General features: G+C 49.7%; 1 protein-coding gene across 1 annotated transcript in view; it reads right to left on the minus strand.

Moving 5' to 3' along the window:
- The window catches only part of ZC3H3 (zinc finger CCCH-type containing 3), a 129,247-nt gene extending 102,210 nt beyond the window's left edge, over positions 1 to 27,037 (minus strand). Inside the window, exons 1-3 of the mRNA XM_058034184.1 lie at positions 26,972 to 27,037; positions 23,530 to 24,841; positions 21,715 to 21,908 (exon numbers count right to left, since the gene is read on the minus strand). Coding sequence (XP_057890167.1) covers positions 21,715 to 21,908; positions 23,530 to 24,841; positions 26,972 to 27,017 — 1,552 coding nt within the window. The 5' untranslated portion in view covers positions 27,018 to 27,037. The remainder of the gene's footprint in view (positions 1 to 21,714; positions 21,909 to 23,529; positions 24,842 to 26,971) is intronic.
- Between the last annotated feature and the right edge of the window lie 366 nt (positions 27,038 to 27,403).

The following is a 27,403-nucleotide window of genomic DNA, read 5'->3' on the forward strand; positions in this document are numbered from 1 at the left end:
CCATCACCTCCTCAACTCCTTCCCAGCCCTCATGGAATGACAGATGATGAGGGAAGGAGGGTCAATCCACAAGGAATTAGAGGAGCCAAGTGGCAAATCAACAACAGAACCAGGATGAGATCATCCGCAAAAATTACCCCGGGGAGGTGTCAGGAATCGAATCCCACACTACTCCCTGTTGGCCTCAAGAGCCCCTGATCTCCCACCCTCTCCAGCTCGGGATGCTTTTTTAATTCACGGGAATCACATCTTGCCCGGAGCTTTCCATGATGAATCCCATCAATTCGACGCATCCGAACCAAATCTTAAAATTGGAAAGGCACCTGTGAGAGGAGCGAGGAGCTTCCTGAGGCCGCGGAGCGCGGGCCGAGCCAGGGCCGGCGTTCCTGGCGGGAGTCGGATGCCAAGCTGGATGTTTCCGTAGGGACTCGACAAATCCAAGCGCTGTCCCGAGCCAAGGAGGGTAAAGATAGATCCGGCACACCGGGACAAACCCGTGGCTGGAGTTCCTCTCGTTCCCAGTTTTCCCCCTTTTTTCCTCGCGCGCCGTCTCCCTGTTCGCCCTCACAAGCGGTCCCCCCCCCCCGGCTTGGGAGTATTTGGGAGGAAAGTTGGGAATGCGATAAGGTTACTCCGTCCCCAGGGAGGGAGAAGGGGCTTGCTCACAGCTGGCTTTGCCTCGTTTTCTCACAGGCAGCTAATTGGGAATTTTCATCACTCCCGCTGTTATATACGGACACAAGAGATGGAAAAGGGAAAAGATGATGGCTCGGAACAGGTGTTTTCATTAAGGATTTCAGCGGGAATATTTCCGCAGCCTGCTGAAACCAACTTCCAGGAGTCAAACCCAAGGCACGGCCCTGGAAAGGAGCAGCTCAGGACATTCCTGGTTCATTTTCCATGGGCTGATTCTGGAGCTGAGGGATGAGACAATCTCTGGAGATGTGCAAATGTCACTAAAAGGAATAAGAACCACAAGTGTCACCTCACAAATCTGTGGGATGCTCTTGGAATGTTCTGTTCTATGTGAATACAGAAAAATTACATTAATTTTCCTCTGCTGGAAAATAATAATATATGGAATAGCACACGGGGGGAAATAAGTCTTTATTAACAGGAATTCCAACTCCTGTAAACAATCCTAGAGGAAAGAGAAAGATCTTTCCTCTCCTACACTTTCCAGTACCTGCACTTTGGCACTTCACACCCAAATATTCCTGTCACATGGAAAATTGGATGCAAGAATATCCTGGAGCATCACAGCCATGGAGGTGGATCAATCCAGACCTTTGTGGGCCCACTGAGCTCAAGGACCTGCCAGGACCATGGGATGTGGGGTCATAACCTTGGCTCTAATTCCAGTTCCATCCCAACCCGTGGGTATCCTGGAGCAGGTCCAGAGGAGGTCATGGAGATGCTCCAAGGGATGGAGCCAGGCTGGGAGAGCTGGGAATGTCCAGCCTGGAAACGGGAAGCCTCCAGGGAGACCTTGGAGCCCCTTCCAGTGCCTAAAGGGGATCCAGGAGAGCTGGAGAAAGATTTTGGACAAGATATGGAGGGACAGGACACAGGGAATGGCTTCCCACTGCCAGAGGGCAGGGATAGATGAGATTTGGGAAGGAATTCTTCCTTGTGAGGGTGTTGAGGAGCTGGAATATAATTCCCAGAGAAGCTGTGGCTGACCCTGGATCCCTGGAAGTGTCCAAGGCCAGGCTGGGTGGGGCTTGGAGCACTCTGGGATAGTGGAAGGTGTCCCTGCCCATGGCAGGGATTGGAATTGGATAACCTTCAAAATTCCCAAACCACCCTCTGCCCATCCCATGGATGACGAAGGGCTGTATTTTCCTGCATTGCCAAGCTGCCACTCGGAAATAAATCCTAAATTTTACTAAATCAGGACAACTTTTCACAGGAGGTTTGTTCACAGGATCAAATCCGGACACAAATATTCACACAAATGCTGAACATTCCCAATGTCAAAGCTTGGCTGCAATGCAATCAGCAGCATTTCAAGGAATCACAGGAATCACTACTTTAACCTCTGCTCCTCCACTGCATAAAAATTCCCTGAAATCCCACAAAAACCCAGGAAAGCAGCACTTATTATTTTCCATTACAGGTATAAAATACTTGGAGCATTCCCAACAATTCCCAAGAGCTGCTGAACAACATAAGGATTCATTTGTCCCCAGGAAATATCAGGGAGGGAAGGGAGCAGTGACCCAGAATCTGAGAGCAAATAAAGGTAATAAAGTGCATTTTAGAGGGGTAAATTTCCTGCTCCTGCACTGAAATCCAGCAGGGAATGCTGCAAGGAAGAGCAGAAGGAAAGGCAGGTTTACGGTAGGGAAAATAAGGAAGAGTTATGGGATTAAAAGGAAATGCTCCATTAATATTTCTCCTTAAATAACAACAGCAATAACTCAGCCTATTCCAAGGGGTGACAACGTGACACTGGAACTGGAGATGCTCTTGGGAGCAACAAAACGACTTCCCAGGATATTCTTTGGAGCCGGAATTGAATCGGAGATGAGATCTCCGTATTTTAATGGGATCACTCCACTGGCAGCTGCTCAGCATCCCGCAGTCATTGTCCAGGATCCCATCCCAGGAGGTGCCAAACAAATCCAAAACAAAGAGCTTGAACGAGCTGATTTTTCCTAACAATGCCATAATTGTTGGGATAACTAATTAATGCTGGCTGCAGCCTGGAGCAGAGCCCTGGCTGTGCTAATTATGGAATTTTTAATCCATTCCCTCTTGTTTCACCCGTGGAAGGAGCTCCTGGAGACAGCAAGGAGGGAGAATTGTGGAGATGCTGCTGCTTCCCAACTCTTGTTTTCCATGCTGGCTCCAGGTGATGCTCCATGGCCAGGATACCAGGAACATCCCACAGGTGGATATCTCATTTTTCTCTCTTCCCTGACTTTCACCTTAAGCTTTTTTTTTTTTTTTTTTTTTACTTCCCACATGCAATTCCCATTCTCTCAGGACTCAACATTCAAGAATTTCAGGGATAAACTTCCAAACCACCACCTCATCTTGTCCCTTTCTCTGGAGCTGTGGAAGAAGCCACCAAAAATCCCGCAGGAATGGGATGATGAAGGAATAAGCACAGATTTTCAAGGAATTCAAACACGTATTTGCTTCCAGACATGGAAATTCAGAGAAAATCCCAGGAAAGAGACTGCTGGCAGCAGGAACAGCTGGGAAAAGCAGCATTTTGGCCACATCAATCCAACAGTTCCAGAATTCCCAGTTAGAAAGGGAAACGCCAGCGTTGCTCCTTCCAGTCACTTTTTCCCACTCCAACACCAGCAGCTCTTCCCATTAAGTGCTCCAAGATCCCCTCGTTAACATCCCTAATTATTTAATTTTTACCCCAAATTTTCAAAGGGAAAGCTGGGCAGAGAGAGGAGATGCTCAGCCACAGATCACATCCACATCCCAACAGATTTTAAGGACTGTAGGACGTGTCAACTTGGGACATGGACCCTGGAACGTGCTGAATCCATGGAGCACGTCCACACAGTCCCAGATCTCCTCCATAAATGTTTTTTAACACTTGTGACCCAGCTGTAATCCAAGCCAGAGCACCTCAAGCTCCTTTTCGTTCTCATTTATCCCAATTTTCCCTTTGCCAAGATGGGATCATTTGGACAGCAGACAGGATACACATAACATCACACTCCGGATTGGGATTCTCCCATTGCATTGGGACGATTAAGGGCATATTCCTAAGAAATTCTAGAGGTCAATGCCATAATTCAGACAAACAGGGGAAGCCATTCCGAGGTGCTGAATGACTTAAAACAGAATTCCCTGCCCAGTCATTCCCGGGTGCCACCTGTCGGAGTTTGGAGCCTGAGAAAATACCCAGGAATGAGCAGAATCCCAAGGCACAGCTCCGCTCCACCAACTGCCGTAAGGAAGAAGCTGCTAATGGCTCCTCACTTGCTCCAGGGATTATGTCATAGCTCAAATTGTATTCCCAAGGAATGGGGTTACCACATTCCAGAGGAACGTGCTGGATACACACAGCAGCTTCCCAGGGGCTGGAAACAACACGGGCAGCACAAGAGCACAGGAAAGAAATATCCCGGTGGACACACAGGGAAGTTTGCTCCAAGCATATCCCTCCAGCCAAGCCTCTCAATTTTCAGATTTCTGGGAGAAGGGACACACTTCCTCTGGAGACTCCAGGACAAAAATGTTCCACAGGAAAAAAAAAAAAAAAAAAAGATTTACAGAATCATTTTTTGGGTTTTGGGTTGGAAGGCAGCCCCAAGACCATCCCATTCTAACTCCTGTGCCATAGGCAGCAACACCTTCCACTATCCCATGTTGCTCCAAGTTCTGTCTAACCCGGCCTGGAAAAGGCCAAAAAAATAAATGATAGAGCACAGATTCCTTTAACACCCTTTTCCAAGAGATTCCCACATTTCCAGGTGCAGATTTGCTGCCACAGATACTGGCTCACTGTGGCCCTCTGGTACTTCCCAGCTGTTTCCAGGGCCACCCCACATTCCAAACACATCCCAGTCCCTAAAACCACACCTTCTCCTTGTGCTGGGATAGTGAGATCCCACCACCAACCCCCAGATCCAACTTCCCAGAATAAAACCTTTCCCTAAATTCTATGATTTTAGCCCCATATTTTAGACAAATCAACCCGAACAAAAAAACTTCCTAAGACCCCAAACCACAACCGGTCCACACAAAACACTCCCACGAAATCCAGAAGAAAACAAGATTTAGGACAAGACTGAGGCCAATCCATAAACCTGGTTTATTTGGAGAGTCAGCACTTCTCAAATCCACCCGATTGCACCGTGGGGACTTGGAGCTGCCAGGGAATGTCACCTGTCAAGGCCACTTAGAGGGAGAGCAGCTCATCCTTGATGTTCCCATCCCGTAAATATTTCAAACAAAAACCAATTAATACCACTCCAGGCTGGAAAAAAAGCTGCTCCACTCTTCTCCCTCGGAAATAAACTTTCCAAACTCGGAGAAAACTGGAGGGGAGGAAAAAAACCCAGGCTTTGGTGCTTTTTCTTTCCACCTGGATCCCTCCATCACTCCTGAGGGAGAAGGGTGGCAACTCCAGGTTTCCTCTCATTCCTTAAAATCTTGGTCACAAAACATCCTCAGCATCTTTCTCACTGATCCAGCTCTTCCCAGCACTGATCCTGAGTCCCTCCTCTTCATGGAATCGATAAGGTTGGAAAAAGCCCTCTAAGGTCAGTGAGTCCAAGAGAAGGGAATGGAGCTGGGAAGGGTCTGGAACACCAGGAGCAGCTGAGGGAGCTGGGAAAGGGGCTCAGCCTGGAGAAAAGGAGGCTTTGGAAAGACCTTTTCACTCTGCAAATCCCCTGACAGGAATGTGGAGCCAGGTGGGAGTTGGGATCTGCTCCCAGGGAACAAGGATGGGAGGGAACCGCCTCAAGTTGCACCAGGGGAGGTCCAGCTCGGATATCAGGGAAAAATTTCTCAGTGGAAAGAGTTGACAAGCCTTGGCATGGCATCCCCAGGGCAGTGGTGGAACCACAATCCCTGGAAGGGTTCAAAAAGTGTGTGGATGTGGAATTTGGAACATGGGCTGTTGCTGGGTTAATGGCTGGACTCGATGATCTTAGAGGCCTTTTCCAACCTCGATGATTCCATGATTTCTTTGTCCCTCATCCACTTCCCACCTCCCCCTGCCATCTCCAAACCCTTTTGACTTTCTCTCCATTTTCTTTTGCTTGATCTCCCCATACCACTCTGATCCTACAGGAATGGGGACCTAAAGGGTCACCAGCCACACCCAGAAGGGAGTGAGAGCACAGGGAACAGAATCTTGGAATGCTTTGGAAGGAACCTTAAAGCTCATCCAGTTCCACCCCCCTGACATGGTCAGGGACACCTTCCACTATCCCAGATTTCTCCAAGACCCACCCAACCTTTCCTGGAACGCTTCCAAAAATGGGACAACCACAGCTTCTCTGCAAAACCTGAGTCAGGGACTCCTCACCCTCACAGGGAAGAATTCCTGCCCAATAGGTGGGATTTTTGCCCAGATCCCACAGTGCTGGGATCTGCCGGAGGTTTTTTTTCCCAGATCTCACAGATCTCTTTTTCCCAAATCTGCTCCCATTTTCCAAGCAGCAAAATCCAGGAAAAGCAGTAAAATCACTTATCCCAAGGTTACAGAGGTCCAGCAACAGTAAAGACTCTTTGGTTTTAATCAACTCCAAATGGATTTGAAGGACATTCCCCAGGTATTCCAGGGATTGCTGGTATTCCGATTTAAGAGTATCTCCAAATGGTAAACCCCTTTCTAGGCCACCAGAAATTCCAGAACAGGAAAAAAAAATCCCTCCTGTCTCCCGCTGTCTTGGCTGAATCCCCACTGGATCCCAGTTGATTTGAATATAAACGGTTTTGTTGGTGGTTTTCTGGGAATTTGTTTTGTTTCCCTTTATTTTTTTCCATAATAAAAATAAAACAAATCACCCCAAACTTCATCCATCTGCACACACCGGAAGGAAAAATCCCATCCGGCCTTTTTCACTCAGATGCCACATCCAATTATTCTCTCTAGGCAATGTGTCAGGAACCATCTCCTAAATATATGGAATATTGAAGCAGCAGGAGAGCCAGGCATCCCAGCAGTGACCTGAATGAACTGGGAGCTGACTGGTTAGTAAAGCTGGAAGGGAAAAAAAATTCCCTGAAAAATCTCTGGCATTCCTTTATTTCACTCTTCAGTAATCCACAGGATATCCAGGAGCATCTGGAGCTGCAAATCCCGACTCAAGCCAAAATTCCAGGCTGGATGGGGGCTTGGAGCAACCTAGGACAGTGGAAGGTGTCCCTGCCCATGGCAAGGGTTGGAATTCCATGATCTTTAAGGTCCCTTCCAATCCAAACTATTCCATTACTCTGTGATTCTAAATTCCTTCTGAGTACTCTTCTTATCCAGGTTTTAGAGGAAAAGCCACCCACTAAAAATCCCTCAGGAATGTCAGTGATCCTTTTCATAGGATAATACATCCTTGTCTAGTGAGAAACTGGAAGTTTATGGAATTTCTCCTCCTCCCAACACAGCACATTCACAACCATCAACTCCAGAATCCACTTAAAAATTGGGAAAATACCTCAATCCTACAGGATTCAAGATTTGGGACAAGTTTTTAAAACATACTGGCAACAAGCACACTCCTGCTTTGAATTCCAAGGAAAATGCTGCTCCATTAAGCAACCCAGGCCACTCTGCTCCCATGAATATTTAAAGGAGAAAAAGCAAAGCATTAGGGAATGAGGCAGCCTGGAATGTGCACTAAGATCCCTGGGAAGAGGGGACAGGACAAAGGAAGTGTCAGCACAGCCCAAGTGGCCGCTGTGATGTCCAGGATTGGGTTTTAAGAGGATGGAACGGGGAAGGGAAAAAGGGAAAAGTCTTTTCCGACACCACTTAGTGTGGAATGAGCCCTTCGGAACAGGCAGTGACTGACACGCGATGGGAAGTGGATCCATGGTGAGGATCCATTAATGGAAATGCAACAAAGAGGGAAATGTCCTTTCAGTTGAAAGGGAAAACTGGCTGGGAATTGTGGGGACGGAATAACACAACAAAAAAATATTTTGGAATCGACGTTTCCTGCAATGTATTACCAGAAATATCGGGGAATGTGTTAAGGAATAAAATTTAAAAAAAAAAAAAAAAAAACCAGGAATAAATCTGAATTACTCCTTCCAGTGCCTAAAGGGCTCCAAGAAAGCTGGAGAGGGACTTTGGATGAGGTCTGGAGGGACAGGACACAGGGAATGGCTTCCCACTGCCAGAGGGCAAGGATAGATGGAATATTGGGAAGGAATTCTTCCCTTTGAGGGTGGTGAGGAGCTTGAATGGAATTCCCAGAGAAGCTGCAGCTGACCCTGGATCCCTGGAAGTGTCCAAGGCCAGGTTAGATTTGGCTTGGGGCAATCTGGGATAGTGGAAGGTGTCCCTGCCCATGGCAAGGGGTGGGATTAGATGGTCTTGAAGGTCCCTCCCAGTTCCCACAATTCTGTGATTCTGGGATACTCCAGAAAAGAAATCAAATTCCATGTCCAAATTCCCAATCATTGCTCTTAGGCACAGGGTCAAGGCAGAGAGTGAGAGCAAGAGAAACAACACAGAGCAAAGTCTGGAATCATGGAAGTGAAAGCTGGAAAAGAGCTCCAAGATCACAGAGTCCAAACCTCAGCCCAGCACCACCACCAAGTCCACCACTAATCCCTGTCCTCAAGTGCTAAATCCACACATCCACACATTTTTTGGACACTTCCAAGGATGTGGCTCCCCCAAGAAGCCCATTCCAATGCATTACAATCCTTTCCATGAAAGCCATTTTCCCAATACACAAACTAAAGCTTCCCAGGCACAACTTGAGGCTGTTTCCTGTGGTCCTGTCCCTTATTCCCTGGAAGCAGAGCCCAATTTCCAGTTGATTCCACCCTCAGGGAGTTGTGGAGAGTGAAAAGGTCCTCCCTGAGCCTCCTATTCTCCAGGCTGAGCCGTCCCCCAGCTGCTCCTGGTTGCTCCAGACCCTTCCCCAGCTCCATTCTTTTCTCTGGATATGCTCCAAACCCTTACTGTCTTTCTCGTTAAGAGGAGCCAGAACTGATCCCAGGATTCCAGAATTGATCCCAGCTTCACTTCAGAGCCCATGACATAAAACAACATAAAACAAGCTCCTGCTTCCATTAAAAAGCCTAGGGAAACCCCAGGCTGGAGATTTCCAGCCTGGCAGCAGCAGAGGTTTCCCATCTCAATTTCACTCTGGAATTCTTCACTACATTTTACTGCTGGGCTTGATGCTGCTCCTGCAGCATCTGTGTGGGAATTAAGGACGTTCCATTCAGGAACGTCTCTAACTCGAGACAGCAGACAGCCCTGGAGCAGGGCACAGTGTTCCCTCAGGGAATGACAGCAATGCTGGGAGCTCCCAGGAGAGGAGCTGAGGATTCCCTGTGCTAAGCCAAGGCACGCGAGAGCTGGGCCAGGGCAGGGAGAAGGAGCAGGGATCCCACGAGGCAGGGAGAGAGTGGAAAAAGGGAAATAAAGGAAAAAAATCCAGGCACGGGACCCTGAGGTTTAAGTTATCGTTGAGTCCAGGGAGCTGGAATGTCTTGGATGTGTCCAGAAAGGGAGGGAAGCAAACAAAGCCAAGGAGCTGATCCAGGGGATGGAGACAGGCTGGGAGAAAAGGGAAAACTCTGTGGAGACCTCAGAGCCCCTTCCAGTGCCTAAAGGAGCTCCAAGAGAGCTGGAGAGGGACTTTGGATAAAGGATAGAATGCCAGGACACAGGGAATGGCTTCCCACTGCCAGAGGGCAGCGTTAGATGGGATACTGGGCAGAAATCCTTCCCTGTGAGGGTGATGAGGCCTTGGCACAGGATTCCCAGAGAAGCTGTGGCTGCCCCATCCCTGGAAGCTTCCAAGGCCAGGCTGGAGCAACTCCAGGTCCTGGGGCTGTGTCCACTCCCAGCCCATTTGCCACAGGGATGCTCCAGCCCTGAAGGGAGGCAGGAATAACTCTCCACGTAAACACAACCTCCTTTTGGAATTATTCCGGCTGTTGGGAATCGCAAGCACTGGCACCTGTTTATCTCGAGGGGCCAGCCAGGGCCTGGGAGGAGATAAACAAGGATATCAAGTTTAGGACGCTTTTCCACAAAGCTGCTTTCCCCACGTTGTGTGCAGGCCATGGAATGTCTGTCACCCACGCCCTGCCCGGCCCCACAAGGAGAGTGGTGACAGTGGGAGAGTCGCTGGGGCTGGGCATCCCCCTGCTCCGGGGGCTGGAATTGCTCAGGAGCAGGGATCACTTTACCAGCATTGTATGTCCTAAACAACATTGTTCTCCTAAACCCCTTTTGGCTCAACGAGTGTTTGTTCACTTCATGACCTGTCCTCACCTGTCCTTTGCAGGCCCCATCTTCCCCCATCCCAGAAAAGTGGATGTGTCGGGGTCTCCAGCTGGTCAGAGTGACCCCGAGAAAAGTTGGAAAGTCTCTTTTCCCAGCCCAGTGCTTGAACAAGTCAGGGCTCTTCGTTTCTCAGTCTCAAGGTTGTTTATGGTATCTTACATAAAAAATTCTTTTTCCTGAGGTCAGCTCAGCAAGACAGTCAGAAGCACTCTGCCTGCCCCTGGGGTGGTGTTATGTCTTTATACCAAAAACTACGTACACAATGTTTGCAATTACTTTCCAATACCTATCACCTATGTTAGACAGTGAGCTCCTACTCTAAACCAATCTAAAAGTGCCAACACCACAGCAGAAGATGGAGGCCAAGAAGAAGAAGGAGAAAGGTAGGACACGTCCAGATCCTTCCATCTTGCCCCCCTGGACCCCCATTCTAAAAACCCCAAAATCTACTTTTTCACCTTGTGATAAATTCACTATCATTCTACTTAATTTGTCGTGGCTTACAGATCTTCATCTAAGGTTGATAACTTGCTGCATGGGTCATAATCAAAACCACAGGCATTTTGGGCACTGTGCCAGGGTCTCTGAGACCCCTGGCAGGGGTCTTGGGACAGACAGAGGGATGTCCTGGCTCCTGACAGGATGTGCTACAAAATCCAACCAAGCACATGATTCCCAAGCTCTGGAAACAAACTGCAAAATCCAATCTGCCTGGGTGGATTTTATCACTCGTTCCTCCGTGTCCAGAGGCAGCAGGAGGGGGCAGGATATCTGCGGGGTCGTGATCATGAAATCATGGAATGGTTTGGGTTGGAAAGGATCTTCAAGATCATCGCATTCCAACTCCCTGCCATGGGCAGGGACACCTTCCGCTATCCGAGGTTGCTCAAATTCCCATCCAACCTGGCCTTGGACAATTCCATGGATAGGGTAGCCACAGCTTCTCTGGGAATTCCATTCCAGCTCCTCACCACCCTCACAACCAAGAATTCCTTCTTAATATCCTATCTCTCCCTGTCCTCTGGCAGTGGGAAGCCATTCCCTGGGTCCCGTCACTCCATCCCTTGTCACATTCCCAAGGGAATCCCAAAATCCATTGGGATCATCTCTTTGTATTCTTCTTGAACTGGGATCACCCAAAGCACCCACTGGTTACCAGCCTGGCCCCACCAGTGCCACAAACAGCCAGCTGGAATTCTGTGAACCCTAAGCCTCATTTTGGGGCTCCGGGTTTACCGGGATCTGAAATCCTTTGGAAATAATGAATCCAAACTCTCCGGAAAGAGATGAAGAAATTGATGAGAAGGTCATTCCAATCCCAGAGATCCAAGGAAGGCCATCTTTTCCTGCCAAAGGGAATCATGGAATGGTTTGGGCTGGAAAGGACCTTAAATCCCATCCAGTTCCACCCCCTGCCAGGAAGGTATCCTGCAGGGATACCTTCCACTATCCCAGGTTGTTCCAAGCCAAATCTAACCTGGCCTTGGACAATTCCAGGGATTCAGGGGCAGCCACAGCTTCTCTGGGAATTTCATTCCAGTTCCTCACCACCCTCCCAGGGAAGGATTCCTTCCCAAAATCCAGTCTAATCCTGCTCCTCTTCAGCTTATTTACATTTTTCCATTTCTTTAGGGCATTTCATCCTTCAAATATTCCCACTGGAGACTCCGCTTCCCCTGGATGTCAGGAATGTCCCCAAAACCACCACTGACTTAGACCCTCAATTTTTGGAGCGATATTTCCTTGATTAATTATTATTTAGACTCTTCATATTTAGGAAAGCAACTTCATTAACCCCATGGACGGGAGGGTTAAAATTAAGAAAGAAATAAAAATCCAGCTGCCATATTGAAAGTCCATTAAGCCAGGAAAGGACCCAACTTTGGTGCTTCTAAACATCAATTATTCCGGAATAATTAATTAGCAAAGCTCTAACAATACATAAAATCACTCGCCTCTGACTCTTCTGATAATTTATGCAAGATTAAAGTATCGCTGTGGTTGCCTTTTCTGGTGCCTAATTCAGCATTTTCTTTTTCCTTATGGAAGCAAGACTCCAGATTTAACTGCTCTAATGCCCTTTTACAGTGTTTGCTGTAGTAAAATCTAACAGCCACTCCGGCAGGCGAGCCGGGAAATGATGGATCACGGAAGCTCACGGAAAGGGGAGCACCGTAAAATGCCCCAGTTAATGTGGAGAGAGCAGAGTAAATCTTGTTTTAAAAACAGAGAGGGATCTCTGATGGACTCACCTCACCCCATCAAATTCCCTTTTGATTTGCTTCCCGATAAGGGAGGGCTCCGCTCCCTGATTCCTGATAACAGGGAAAGCATTTGGAAGTCATCCCTGCTAAATTAAGGTCACCAATCACTACAAACACCTCAACCCAGCAAGGAACCAACATCATTTGGGTGGCAGGTTGGGCTCTTCGTCAAAAGGAAAGAATTCCTTGCTTTTTTAAATCCCAAAAGGAGCACTTGATAGTGATCCACCTGAGCCTTGGGATTCAAGCACATTTTCCCATCCCAAAGCTGGATAAAGAATGGATTGAGGGCAGCACCAAGGAGAAGGACTGGGGGTTTTGGCGGATGAAAAACTGGAAGCGCCTCATCCATGTGTGCTCACATCCCAGAAATTCCCCATATCCTGGGCTCATCCCACAGCGTGGGCAGCAGGAGAGGGGGGAATTCTGCCCCTCTGCCCTGCACAGGTGAGATCCCACCTGGAATTCTGCATCCAGCTCAGGCATCCAACATCAGGAGGATGTGGAGATACTGGAGCAAATCCAGAGGAGGCCACGGAGATGCTCCAAGGGCTGCAGCCAGGCTGGGAGAGCTGGAAATGTCCAGCCTGGAGAAGGGAAGGATCCAGGGAAACCTCAGAGCCCCTTCCAGTGCCTAAAGCGACTCCAGGAGAGCTGGAGAGGGATTTGGGCCAAGGGATGGAGGGACAGGACACAGGGAATGGCTTCCCACTGCCAGAGGGGAGGGAAAGATGGGATATTGGGAGAGAATTCTTCACTGGGACAGTGCTGAGGCCCTGGAATGGAATTCCCAGAGAAGCTGTGGCTGTCCTATCCTTGGAAGTGTCCAAGCCCAGGCTGAATGGGGCTTGGAGCAATCTGGGATTGTGGAAGGTATCCCTGCCCATGGCAGGGGATTGGAACTGGATGATATTCAAGATCCTTCCCAAACCATTCTGTGATTCCATGGGGAAAAAGAAAAAGTTTGATGCCACATCCCAGCCACTCATCCTTCCCTGGGCTCTCTCTGCCCCATCCAAGGACAAGATGTCCCAGGATGTCCCAGGCACACATTTGCTGGTGCCCTGAGGAACAACATGGGGTTTCCCATCGCAACCAACACTGGAGTTTACAGCCCACACTAAACCTCCAAGAATTCCCGTGCCCTTTTCCAACAGAGAGGCCCTGAGGGCAGCTTAAGGGCTGATAACACGTGGGATCAGCTTTGGAGCCAATCCCGTCCACACCTCCACACGAAATCCCCACTTGACACCGCTCCAAACAATCCAAAATAGAAACAGCCCCCCGAAAACCGCACGCGTGGGGATTATCCAGAGGCACGGGGGAGGAGGAAACGTTCCTTGAACTCAAATTTCCTGAGGGATGGCAGCAAAATTCCCGTTGACAAGCGAAGTCAAGGCATTTCCCCACCCCTCAGGCTGAAGCAGAAACTCCGGCAAAGCTGCTGGAACAGCAGAGTTTTGTAGGACTCCGGAGATGCTGCCGAGTCCACAAATCCCTTATTCCAGGTGCACTCTGGCATCTGTTCCATATTCCAAGGGGTTTTTTGCTCGTTTCCAGGGTTTTGTAGAGCACACAGAGCGATCCAGCGAGCCCTGGAACGAACGGCTTAACTCGGCTCAGCAGCCAGGGAGAGGAATTTCCCTCCGACGCTTCCGAGTCGTTACAAGGAAAACCAAATGGGAAGATTTCCATGAGAAAATTTTAAAACTTAGGGTGTAAACTGGGATTTGGGAAAGAACTGGAAGCAGAAAGCAGAACAGAGAAACCTACGCAGGTTTTACGGGGAATTGAGCATCTGCCAGGGCGGGATTTTGGGAATCCTGACAGAGCAGTGGAGGATACTCCGATCATCCACGCCGGCATCAGTAATTCCAACTGTGACCGTGCTGGGAATACCATCAGACAGTTTATTAAGTGGGAGAAAATAGCAAAAAAAAGGAAAAAAAAAAAAACAGGGAAAAGGGACTCATTGTCACTTCTCAGGTTATGGGTTTTTACAAGTGCCTTAACCCACTTTTATTTTCCTTATTTTTATTTAGGAAGGAAAGATAAGCAGAGGAATAAGAGGGATCAGCACTGAAATTCCACCCAATTCCAAGCAGCAGGTCCAAAACTGGTTTAAAAGCTTCCTTTTTGGCTGGATTAGGAGACTCCTAGAGGTCACTTCCAAGCCAAAGCATTCCATGGACAAATAAATATCTATTTCCAAGATAAAGATCTGTTCCCAAGAGCATGGAGTGACAGGATAAAGGGGATTTGCTTCAAACTGGGAGTAAGTTCAGATGGGATATTGGGTAGAAATTCTTCCCTGTGAGGGTGGTGAGGTCCTGGTTGCCCAGAGAATTTGTGGATGCTCCATTCCTGGAAATATTTCAGGCCAGGCAAGCTCTAGGTGAAATGAGGAGTTTAGGACCTATTGCTGTGTTTCGTACGTTTTTTTCCCCTTTGTATTTTTTTCCCCTGTCTATTTTAGTTCCAGACCGTGCCATCCCTGAAAGGTTTGCAGTCTTACACGAAGCCCCCCACAGACCTGGAAATATCAAGGGTCAGACCAATGGAAGGATCTCATCCATCCCCAAAGCCAAATATTTTTCCTATTAGTGTATAAACAGATTACTCCCTAAAGAGCTGCTGGTTACCAATGGAAATTCCCAATCCAACAGAGCTGGAGCTGCACAAGAGAGGCTCTAAAATAGGGACTGGGGCAAAAATATTGAAGTAAAACTACCTAAAATGGGGACTGAGAGGTGACTTTCATTAAAACATGGAATAGTTTGGATGGGAAGGGACCTTCAAGGTCATCTCCTTCCATGGGACACATTCCACTGGACCAGGCTGCTCCAAGTCCCATCCAACCTGGCCTGGAATGCATCCAGGGATGCAGCTTCCACAACAAATTGAGCGTAAAAAACTGAGGTCGAATTCCACAGGGAAAGAGACACCCAGGAATTGTCACCTTCAGGATCCCCATTTCCCTCTGGATGTTCCCTCTGTCACTGTCACCAATTTCCCCGATCCCAAATCCAACGTCCACATGGGAACACTTCCTCGAGCAAGGCCCATCCCCTTGCTCCTAGCAGGCTGTTATTTTTAAAAGAGGGCTCTGCAAAGAGAATTCCCAACCCTGGCTCCAGGCCTGCAGCTCCTCTTGCAGCTCGGGACAAGTCACCTGGAAATGCCAAGTCAAGGCGGAAACCCAAAACCGTTACTTACGACCACTGACGTAACCGGGCCCGGCAAAGGGCCAAGAATGTGAACTTTTCCCAATTCCTGAAGGAGTGAGGAGCCACCTCGCCAGCCACGCTCCACCCCTGGCTCCCAAGGACAAGCCAGAGGAAAGGGAGAGCTGGCAAATTGAATGATTTCCAAGCAAGGTCAAAATCTAGGTGGGACGGAGGAAACGACAGAGAGCGGCGACCTTGGAAGGGTTTGGATCAGCTGGAAGGAACTCGGGGAAACGGGAGTGATGATGGAGCAAAGAAAAAGATGTGATGAACTCTGGGGAGTTCTGTGTGTGATCCACGGGCTTCCCTGAGGGAAGGGATCAAGAGCTTAACTCGGCTGTAACACGATCGGAGGCGTCGCCTCGAAGAGCAGCAAAACCTCACGCAACTCATAAGAAAAATAAAATAAAATAAATATACAATATAACACCAAACAAGGAAAAAACCTCCAAAATTCCCTCAATTGCTGTCCCACTGGGAATCAACCTGCTGGAAGCTTCAAGAAAAAAAAAAAAAATAGGAGAGGGTATACAATCCAGGGCTGAGATTTTCAGAGCTGCCAGAGGGATCCAAACACCCGGTGTCAATAAAATTATCAGCAGCTGAGCATTTGGATGCCACCCATAACTTGCTCCTCACCATTTACACCCCCTTTACTCGCCCAAGTAATGCAAAGCAGCTCCTGCCACTTCTGCCTCCAGCGTTTTTCCAAGCAAACACTCCTTGCCCATCCCAACCCCCTCATGTCACATCCTTCCAAGAAGGAGAGAAATGAGGGTTTTGGGAATTTTTTGGAGGGTGATTCTGGCAGTAAAGAGTTGGAGAAGCTTCTGCAGATGCAGAGTGAAGCAGGTTTTCTGAATTCTATGGAATTTCTCCTTAGGAAGGTGGGAAAACAAACAGGATTCCTTCTGTTTGGCAGTTTCAACAGTGGGGTGGCAACACAGGAAAAGCAGAAAGCTGATAACACCAACCACTGGTTTATCTCAGTTTGGAGCAGGAGAAAGGGGAAGATAAGCAGGGAAGGAATATTTCCAAGGGAAGCAACACAAATCCAGGTTGGATTTAGTGGATCTGACAAGGATGTGCTCCCAAATTACTCCTGCTCTGGCCTTGGACTTGCACAGCCACAGATGGGGAATTGCAACAATTCCACATCTACTTAAGCTGAAGGAGGGAAGGTTTAGTGGGATATTGGGAAGGAATTCTTCCCTGGGAGCATGGTGAAGCACTGGAACAGAATTCCCAGAGAAGCTGTGGCTGCCCCTGGATCCCTGGAAATGTCCAAGGCCAGGCTGGACAGGGCTTGGAGCAACCTGGGATAGTGGAAGGTGTCCCTGCCCATGGCAGGGGGGTGGAATTGGATGATCTTCAAGGTCCCTCCCAATCCAAATTGTTTTGGGATCTAAATTCCACAAGGAACCACCCACCTCTCCCAGGAAAACAATCCAAAATCTCTTTAGAAGTTCCTTTTATAGCCAGACCTGGAAGTCACAGCAGGAAAAGGGAGCCAGGCTTTGAACCCAGGACATAGCAAAATAAGTTGATCTTTAAGATCCTTCCCAGTCCAAACCATTCCAAGTTCACCTCAAGCAGGACACGACCAGTCTCACACAGAGCCACCCAACCCGGGCAAGCACTGAATTATTTAAGGAACAAACACAACATAAATAAGGAAAATTCCCTGGAGAACCTCCCTCGTGCTCTCTCCATCTCCTGCTTCCAGCCAGCTGTGACCGTGCCGAAGCAATCCCGGAGCAGCCCTGCCTGGAAGGGGACATTACAGAGGTGGAAAAGACACGGAGGAGCCTCTTTGTAATATTCCATGATCCCCCCCAGGCGAGGCGCAGAGCCGGCGCTGCTGAACGCTGCACTTTTGGATTCAATTAAAGTGATTATCTGTTGTGCCAAATAAATTGTGTCCAGCATCTATCCTGCAGGATTTTACACCTCCAGCCTCATTATTCCCTAACTGTTTCCTCCTGTTTATGCTCTCTCCAATTAAATTGCTGATAATATGAGCCAAAATAAAAAACGAGCGCACCTTGTCCGGAGAAAATTGATTCCCTTTTTTTCCTGCACCGGGCGATTGCCAGGTTTTATATACTCTGTTCCTGGCGATCATTAGTAATTCAATTTTCTTTTTATTAGCCCCCTTATCTGCTGAGCAATATAGTGGCAGAGCTGACCTCTTTCGCACGGGTAAATGTTTAAAATCTTTTCCCTGATTAATTTTGCCAGTTAAGGAAAAGAGGAGAAATGATCCGGCTCTTTGCCATCACAATGAATAAAGCTTAATGTTGATTGTGATGGAATTTCTAATGCCAAGGAAATTGATTGAACGCAGCAATTACCCCGCAATAGGAACTCCAGGGAAATGGGATGGTTTTCTCCCCGGCCGTAGCCTTTTGGTTATTTAAAACAATCCAATTTGCAAGGATAATTATATATTAGTGTTTTATCTGCCACCGGGAATGAACATGGGAATTTTGATACTGGCCCGGCATTAGCAGGTTATTGCTGCAAATTACTCCAGATCTGCTTTCTTTCACATAAAGACGAAATTAGGCCATCAATAACCAGAAAAAGGTGGACTGAGGAGATGGGAGAGGCACGAGTGCCCTCTGCAGGGCTGTGTGCGCTTCCAAAAATCCTCAATTCTCCTGGAAAAGCCCCCGATTCTCCTGCAAAAATCCCAATTTTCCCACACGTACCACACAGTCATCACTCCCACTCTCCTTGTCCATACATTTGCCACATCTCTGACATTAAAATGAACTGGAAAACAAATCAAGAAATCCTCATTTGAAGCACTTATTCCTAGTTTTTTCCAAGGAAAAAATCCTGGGAATAAGAAATGACAGCCCAAGCAGGATGAGCCAAGGAATGTCAAGGAAAAGTTCCCAACTACCACAATTCACTTGCCTGTTGTCAAAAAATAGGTTGGGAATAAGCCTCATCCTGCAAGAAATCCCAGTTAAAGACAGGAAAAAGCTGTTGGGAAAGCATGGGACTCCCATATCCTCTGGCATGGGACTCGTAGGATGGCAAAAGCAGGAATATCCCGCTGTCATCACACCTGGATCAGTCAAACCTCACTTGAAAGTTGGCATTTTCCCTCAAAACTGGTGAGAAAAAGATGCCATCCTTGGACTTTTGGGAATATTCCATCTTCAGTCTGGAGAAAGTGGATAAAGGATTCCCAAGGTGATGGGACAGGACATGGAGAAAAAGCTCTTTTGGCATTTAGACAGGCTGGGAGAGCTGGGAATGTCCAGCCTGGAGAAGGGAAGGATCCAGGGAAACCTCAGAGCCCCTTCCAGAGCCTGAAGGGGCTCCAGGAGAGCTGGAGAGGGACTGGGGACAAGGGATGGAGGGACAGGACACAAGGAATGGCTTCCCAGTGCCAGAGGACAGGGACAGATGGGATTTGGGAAGGAATTTCTCCCTGTGAGATTGGGAAGGTGCTGAAATGGAATTCCCAGAGAAGCTGCAGCTGCCCCATCCCTGAAGTGTCCAAGACCAGCTTGGATGGAGCTTGGAACAACCTGGGATAGTGAAAAGTGTCCCTGCCCCATGATGGGAACTGGAATTCCATGATCTCCAACATCCCTTCCCACCCAAACCATTCCATGATTTTATCCAAAACACTGGCACACGAGACCTTGATGATCCTTGTTGGTCCTCCAGCTTTTTCCTGGATAAGGAGAGAAACAACCAACACCTTTTATCCCTCTTCCATCATATCCCTGAGGATCCCAGAGGTGATGGAGGCAGCCTGACCTGGAACTTTCTCCCTGCTCCACCATCCCATTGGAAAAACTTCCATTTGGGACACACTCCAATATCTGAGTTGTTATTAAACACCCTACTTAATCAAGTCTTTTGGAATTAATTGGTAAGAGCTGCAGGTGGATCTCTCACAGAACAGCCCAAATCAATCCCAAGAAAATTCCTGCCAACCTGCCACTTTCCACTGGCTCTCTGATTCCTAAATAACAGCAATTCCCACAGAGGGAAGTGGACAGAGCACTGGAAAACACCAATCCCAGTTTAAGACTCAGCAACACCTGGAAGAGCTCCCTACTGATGAGACCAGATAGATCCATTTGGGTGCAAGAAGGGAATTGGAAAGTCAGGAGACAGACCAGGACTTGGGAAAAGCAGGAGCAATGTCCTTGTACAGCCCACAGAGCTGTGCCACAGATCCCCAAATCCTGTGGAACAGGACAAACAGGAAACCAGCCAGGCTGTGTCACCACAGGCCCCACATCCGTGGGGACGCAAGGGGCTGATCCAGCTTTTCCAGCCACGCTGCCGTGCAGGAAATTGGGAACATTCCTCCCCTCTGTCTTCCCATCCACCTCCCTGCTCCATTCCTACCCCACTCTGCTCCCAGTGCATCCCAGTAACCCCATTTACTTCCCTCACACCTGCCCAAGGAGAAATGGAAAAGACTGGAAATTCCGTCCCTCTGCGGTGATTAATATCCACAATATTTTTGGTGGGATTAATATCCACACTTTGCCCCAAAAGAAACCAAAACAACTTTCCCAAAACCTCTTGGATAACCTGGGAGCCAGGAATTGAATCCACAAAACTTCACTTATTCCCTGCTCCCTGTGGAACCAAAAACACTGGCACCACATCCATAATTATACCATTTAAAGGGAACATGGGAGTTGTCCCAATCCCTGTGAGCATTCCAGACTTGGGAATATCCCTGCCCCATCCACCACCCAATAATCTTCACCTACTAAACCTGGGGGAAAAAAATAACACAGAAGTCCTGGAGCACACAGAGGAACAGCCCTGGAATAATTCCACAGCTTTCCAAACCCAGAGTTTAAGAATATTCCAACACATGAAGCTGTGAATCCTCTGCCTGGGATTGAAGCTCTCCAAGAAAAATCTTGAAGTACAAAAGAATTCAAATCCAGAACGTCAATTTTAATCAAAGGGAGCAAATCCAAAATTCACTGAGGGAATTTCAAGGAAATCCAGGCTCCTCCTGAATTTCTCAGACCTAATCCCTTTTTATTTCTTCCATACTCCAACCTTTTTTATTTGCCAACTTCCCAAAGCCTGGAGCAAAACCACATTCCCGCTTTATTTTCTCATTCCTATCCTGTTAAAATCAAGATTTCAGTGCAGGAACATTCCCTTCAATCAAGGAACTGGGATTCCAAACAAGCTGATATCCCTGGGATCATCACTGCCTCAATTCCCCCCAAGGTTAAAATGCTGTAGCTCCATGTCTCCAGAGTTTTCTGTCTTTTCACAGAATCATGGAATGATTTGGGTTGGAAGAACTCAAAAGATCGTGGAATTCCACACCCCTGCTATGAACAGGAACACTTTTCACTATCCCAGGTTGCTCCAATCCCCATCCCAGCTGGCCATGGTCACTTCCAGGGATCCAGGGACATCCACAGCTTCTCTGGGAATTCCATTCCAGGGTCTTACCACCCTCCCAGGGAAGAATTTCTTTCCAATTTCCCATCTAACTCTGCAGGGGGAAGCTATATTCCCCCTTGTCCTAGCATTCCAGCCCCTTGCCCAAAATCCCTCATCCAGAAAAACTCCACAACATCTCAACAGAGCTGTTTAAACATCAAATAATCCCAAAATATAACTAGAGACAAATCCCAGCTAAATGTGATCCAAACTCCTCTCCTAGCTCTAGCAATTCCCACAGGGAATTTCACAGGGCCACAGGGAAATTTGTGCCTCATATCCATCTGAAACAACTGAATCCCAGGTGGGGGAAGCCTTTTATCCACAAAAATATCCCTAGGGAACAGAAGAACCAGACTTGGAGCCACTGACATCCCAACAACATCCCAGACACGTGGAGGTGCCACTCTGAGCTCCGAGTTCTGCTCCAAGGCAGCAGGACATGGATGCAAATTCCCTGCTCCCAAACATGAGGGATTCTCTATTCCACTAATTTTAAGCAAATTAGATGCAAAACTGGACACCACACTGGAATACAGGTGAGAGATTTGTGTATTCCTGCCTCTGCCAACCTCTCCCATCTTGGAAAACCTTCCTGAAAATCCAGGGAAACCCCAGGAAAAGTAGGAAACAGATTTTCTGTGGAAATACCAAAAGGACAACCGAGATATGGAGTCAAACTTCTCCTCAGTGTTTGCTCCACAACCAACAACACCTCCAGGAGGACTCAGCAACACATTTCCCAAATCCAAGAACCCTCGGAATCACTCCAGTGAGTCCAGCGAGCCCTTGGAATGCCCGTTCCTACCTTCCTTGGTGGCTGCCTGGGTCCTGGTGGCCGGCATCCGGCAGAGCCGGTGCTTGGAAATCTGCACCAGGCCCCGGGGCGAGGAGCGCTTCGCTGTCACCGAGGGCTTTCCCTTCATGGAATTCCTCCTCCGGAGGTGGAAGCGGCTCTTGAGAGCTGTGGTGGGGGAGATGTTCTTCTTATCCGTGGGGGAACTGGGAAAGGGAATGTCACACGGTTAGGAGGGAGCAGGGAAGTGACCAAAATGCTCCTGGTGTTCTTCTCCAGGGCTCCAAGAGGAGTCAAATCCCACCGGGATTCTCCTCTGGGTGACGGGGGAGAAGCTCTGAAGAGAGAATTCCAAGGAAATTGGGCAAATGTGAGGAGTTCCTGGCAAGGAACAGATGGAGAATGAGGTGTTTGGCAGCCAGAGTTACTCACTGCCTTCTGCTCAACAGATGTGAGGGATTGAATCATGGAATCATGGAATGGTTTAGGTTGGAAAGGATCTCTGAGATCATCAAGTCCAAGCACTTCCCACCACTGACCATGTCCCCAAGTTCCACATCCACAGAGATCTTAAATCTCTCCAGGGATGAGGATTCTCAATGCCTGACCACCCTTTATAGGAAGGAATTTACCCAATATCCAAACTAAACCTCCCCTGGAGCAGTTTGAGGCTGTTTCCTCACACTCTGTCCCTTGTTCCCTGGGAGATCCTGATCCTTCCTGACTTTACTCTTCTGTCAGGGAATTTAGGGAGCCTCCTTCTCTCCAAGCTGAGTTCTCCCAGCTCCCTCCGCTCCCTCCTGGTGCTCCAGATCCTTTTCCAGCTCCATTCCCAACTCTGGACATGCTCCAGATCCTCAATATTTTCCCCCCGGGATTTGAGGAGCCTCAGCAGTGCCCAGAACAGGGGGATGATCCCTTCCCTGGTTCTGCTGGAATTTACCCAGGTGTGGGAGGTCTCCCTGAACTGCCAAAAAAATCCCAAACATTCCCAGCTTCTCCAGGCTGCTCCAGAGTGATTTTCCCAGCACAATCCACCCACGGATAGTTTTCCAGGCAAAGCAGGAGGGCAAGGCAGGGATGGAAACCTGCTGGGAAGCACTGAAGGGATCTGGGAAACAGATGCAGGAATCAACACAACAACTATGAGAATTTGAAATTAAATCAAGGAAAATGCAGCTTCCTTTGCTGAGTGAGGAAGGGTCAGTGACCACAGGGATTCACAGGATCCAGCTCTGGATCACCCAACATCAGGAGGACATTGAACTGCTGGAGCAAATCCAGAGGAGGCCAAGGAGATGCTCCAAGGGCTGGAGCCCCTCTGCTCTGCAGCCAGGCTGGGAGAGCTGGGAATGTCCAGCCTGGAAAAGGGGAGGATCCAGGGAGAGCTCAGAGCCCCTTCCAGTGCTTGAATGGGTTCCAGGAGAGCTGGAGAGGGACTTGGGACAAGGAATGGAGGGACAGGACACAGGGAATGGATTCCCACTGCCAGAGGACAGGGATAGATGGGATATTGGGAAGGAATTCCTCCCTGTGAGGGTGGTGAGGGGCTGGGATGGAATTCCCAGAGAAGCTGCAGCTGTCCCATCCCTGAAGTGTCCAAGGCCAGGTTGGACAGGGCTTGGAGCAGCCTGGCGTCATGGAAGGTGCCCCTGCTCATAACAGGAGTGTGAGATTCCATGATTTTTAAGGTCTTCCAGCCCAAACCACTCCATGATTCCATAAATCCTCCAGCACACAACAACCCTCGCCGGAATTTCTCCCACAGCCACAACCCGGCGTGAAACGCACAAAATCCGAAACGCAAAACCCAAACCAGCAACTTACCCCACGTTCCCTTTCCTCTTGATGATTTTCGTCCGACTCTTCACTTTGTAGCTGGACAGTGCAGCCTCTCCAAAGGATTTCATCCCACCGGGAACAGCGGACGCCGCGCTCGGAGCCGGTGGGACGGAGACGGTTCGAGGGACATTCGGGGCTGGAGCTTCCTTCTGGTCCTCGGATCTCCACTGGAATGCTGACTTGGAAGTGGAAGGCAAAGTCTGCAGGCTGGAGGCTTTCCACTTATATTTACTGGGAGAAACCCCCAGCTTGGATTGCAATCCTAATTTCTTTATCTTGGCTCCCAAATCCGCTTTGGGGGAGATTTTGGCGCCTTTGTCCACTCCCACAGTGCCCTTCTTGGAATTTTCTGCTCGAGGGCTCGCCCACCTCTTCACAATCCGGGAGCTTTTCCCAGGGTTTGCCACCCAGGTGTAGTTGTTTTTCCTGAATTTCTGAGATTTGCTGGAGATGGGTGCTGAGGCAGCTTTTTGGAGAGCGGGAGCTTTGGGAATTACGGGAAATCTGCTCTTCACCAGAGTCACCCCAGCCTGAGCAGGTCGAGAGAGCGTCTCAGCATTCCCAAAGAGTTTGGGATGTAGGGAAGCATCCTGGACTTCCTCACCACTTGGTTGCCCTGGAGAGAGTGGTTCTGCCTTGATCCGTAGCGAGAGCTGGGCTGGCTCCTGACCTGGAAATTCCAAAGGTTTTTGTGGCTCTGACTTCAGCGCCACGGCACTTTCACTGGTGCTTCCAGAGGTGGAAAAGGAGCTCCCAGCCCCGCTCCCAGGCAGGCACACAGTCCTCGAGGTGGAACTGAAGGAGATGGAGAGGGAAGGTCTTCTCTCTTCCTCCTGGAGAAGAGATTTCTGGATGTTTCCATCCGCCGAAGGAGCCACTGCCACTTCCCGCCCGGAAAACTCGCCGTAAGGACCCACATTTTCCTGGCCAGCCCTCTGTGGCACCTGGATATCCACAACGATGTTCCCATCCGTGGTGAAGTCCACGTGCCTCTCCGGGGACGATTCCGGCGCCTCGGGAGCCTGGCTGTCCCCAAGGCTCCCAAAACCCTGGCAAGTGCTGGAAGCGCTTCCAGCCTCGTACCCCGATCCCGGCAGCCGGTTGTCCAGGGAGTATTTTTTCCTCCAGGAGTGAGCTTGGCGTGGGTGGAAATTCCTGGGAGCCTGCTGGGGGTACCTGGTGGAAAAGGCTCCTCTCCTGGTGTACCCAGGCTGGCGGGGGTTGCTCCACCTCGGAGGAGCCGACGGCGCCGGGCGTGGGGCATTGCCGTGAATGTTCCTGTGGCTGTTTATGAGACCTGTGGCAGAGGAGACAGAGCGTTCATTCCCTGATCCCACGGGAATCTGAGAGCAGCACAGAGCTGCTCCTCCTTGTGCTGGAATTGCATCATCATTCGGGTTTCGGATGATGAGCCAGGGTGGAAGGAAAAGTCGTGGAATCACAGCGGCCAGGAATGGTTTGGGTGGGAAGGGACCTTCAAGAACACCTGGTTCAGGTTGCTCCGAGCCCCATCCAACCTGGCCTTGGACACTTCCAGGGATCCAGGGGCAGCCACAGCTTCTCTGGGAATTCCACCCCAGCCCCTCACCACCCTCACAGGGAAGAATTTCTTCCTAAAATCCCATCTATCCCTGCACTCTGGCCATGGGAAGCCATTCCCTGTGTCCTGGCAGATCCAGATCCCGCCTGACTTCACCCTCCTGTCAGGGAATTTTAGGAAGCCAGAGGGTTCCCCCTGAGCCTCCTTTTCCCCAGGATGAGCCCCCCAATCTCCCTCAGCTGCTCCTGGTGCTCCAGACCCTTCCCAAATTCCCTTCCTTGCTTCCCTCCAAAGCAGCCACAAGGACACTCCAAGGCTTTGCTGCTGTGTCCCTCTGGCAGGCAACATCCCTGTTAATTTGGGAATTCCTGCCCTTGTCCAGCCTCAGTGTTCAGAAAACCTTTCCCATGAGTGATTCCCAAAGGAATTTGGAGCCTGGTATTTCAGGCAGAGTTCTTCCTTCACCAGGGTCACGGTGCTGCCAGGAGAGCTGAGTCAGCACATTCCTCATGGAAAAGCAAGGATTGTTTTCCTCCCTCTCATCATTCCCCCACTTGGGGGCTCCTGGAGAAGTAAATCCCAAATCCTGAGCGGAGGTTGTGGCCTCACTAACGAGGAAAATTCATTTTGAAGGACAAAAATAGAGAGATTTAGTGCTAAAATAAGCTCTGGTGCTTTCCAGAGCTTGGGAAGGGCACATGGATCCACATTCCCACCTCTGTGCTCCCAGCTCAGGGCTGTGGGACAGGGAAAAGCCCCTTCCCAAAGCCAGGAGAGTCCCAGATCCTGCTGAGAGCAGAACTGTGGGAATTCCCTGGTGTGGGGACCCCAGAATCCCCCAGCACTCCAGGGGCTCTGTTCCCTCCCTGCCTTGGCCCATTCGGATTTCCGGGGACTTTTCCCTTCCCACCTTTTCCCAGCACTCCCTGGATCACTTCCCTCTTCTCCCAGAACTCCCAAGTCCTCTCTTCTCCCCATTCCTTCCTTCTCCAACACTCTGGGATCTTCTCCATCCCCATCCTGCTCATACTCCCCTAAAATCCAACGTCCCACCCCCACCAAAAAACCCCCAGGTCCCACCACAACCTTCCCCTGTCCTGAAGCAGATTCCCAAAATTCCCTTAAAACACTGCACCACCTCCCAGGATGCCCAGATTTCCCCTTATCCCTCCTCCAGGTTCTCTCACATTGCTCCAGCCACTCCCAGTTTCCAGATCCGGCCTCTTTTCCTCGTCCTTCTCTCCCTTTTTTCCCCATTCCCCTCGGTGTCCCCTCATTTCCTGGTGTTCCCCGAATCCCTCCACTCCCTGGATCACTCGGATCTCCCGGCACAGCCGCTCCCATTCCCAATTCTCCCCGATTTCCCCAATTCCCGCACCCTGGAGCACTCGGATCTCCCGGCACAGCCTCTCCCATTCCCGATTCCCCCAATTCCCGAACCTTGGAGCACTCGGATCTCCCGGCACAGCCGCTCCCATTCCCGATTTTCCCAGTTCCCGCACCCTGGAGCACTCGGATCTCCCGGCACAGCCTCTCCCATTCCCAATTTCCCCAATTCTCGAACCTTGGAGCACTCAGATCTCCCGGCACAGCCTCTCCCATTCCCGATTCCCCCAATTCCCCAACCTTGGAGCACTCGGATCTCCCGGCACAGCCTCTCCCATTCCCAATTTCCCCCGAATCCCGAACCTTGGAGCACTCGGATCTCCCGGCACAGCCGCTCCCATTCCCGATTCCCCCCGAATCCCGAACCTTGGAGCACTCGGATCTCCCGGCACAGCCTCTCCCATTCCCGATTCCCCCAATTCCCCAACCTTGGAGCACTCGGATCTCCCGGCACAGCCGCTCCCATTCCCAATTCTCCCCGATTCCCCCCAATTCCCGAACCTTGGAGCACTCGGATCTCCCGGCACAGCCGCTCCCGTTCCTCCATTCCCGCAGCACTCCCCGACGGCCCCGCGGCGCTGTGACGTCATCAACCGGCGCCGCCGGACGCCAACGGACCCACGTGAGCGCTCCTGGGCGGTCACGTGACTCCTGCGACCGTTGCTGGGCAACCGGGAAGGGACAGCGCGGCCTAAACTGAGCCCGGGCCTAGGCCTGGGATTGGGCCTAACCCAGCCCGGCCTGGCTGACCCCGGCCTTTGACCCCGGCCTGGGACAGAAGCTCGGTTGTCCCCTGTTCCCATCTCAGCCTGGTCCAGCTGTCAGAAGACTCTGTCCCCTGTTCCTATTGTGAAAAACGCCAATCACTTTTTTTTTATATTATTTTTTAAAGTTTAATAGTAATAAAATGGTTATAAAAATAGCAATACAATT

Source organism: Melospiza georgiana, chromosome 1 (assembly GCF_028018845.1).
Source record: "Melospiza georgiana isolate bMelGeo1 chromosome 1, bMelGeo1.pri, whole genome shotgun sequence".
NCBI lineage: Eukaryota > Metazoa > Chordata > Aves > Passeriformes > Passerellidae > Melospiza > Melospiza georgiana.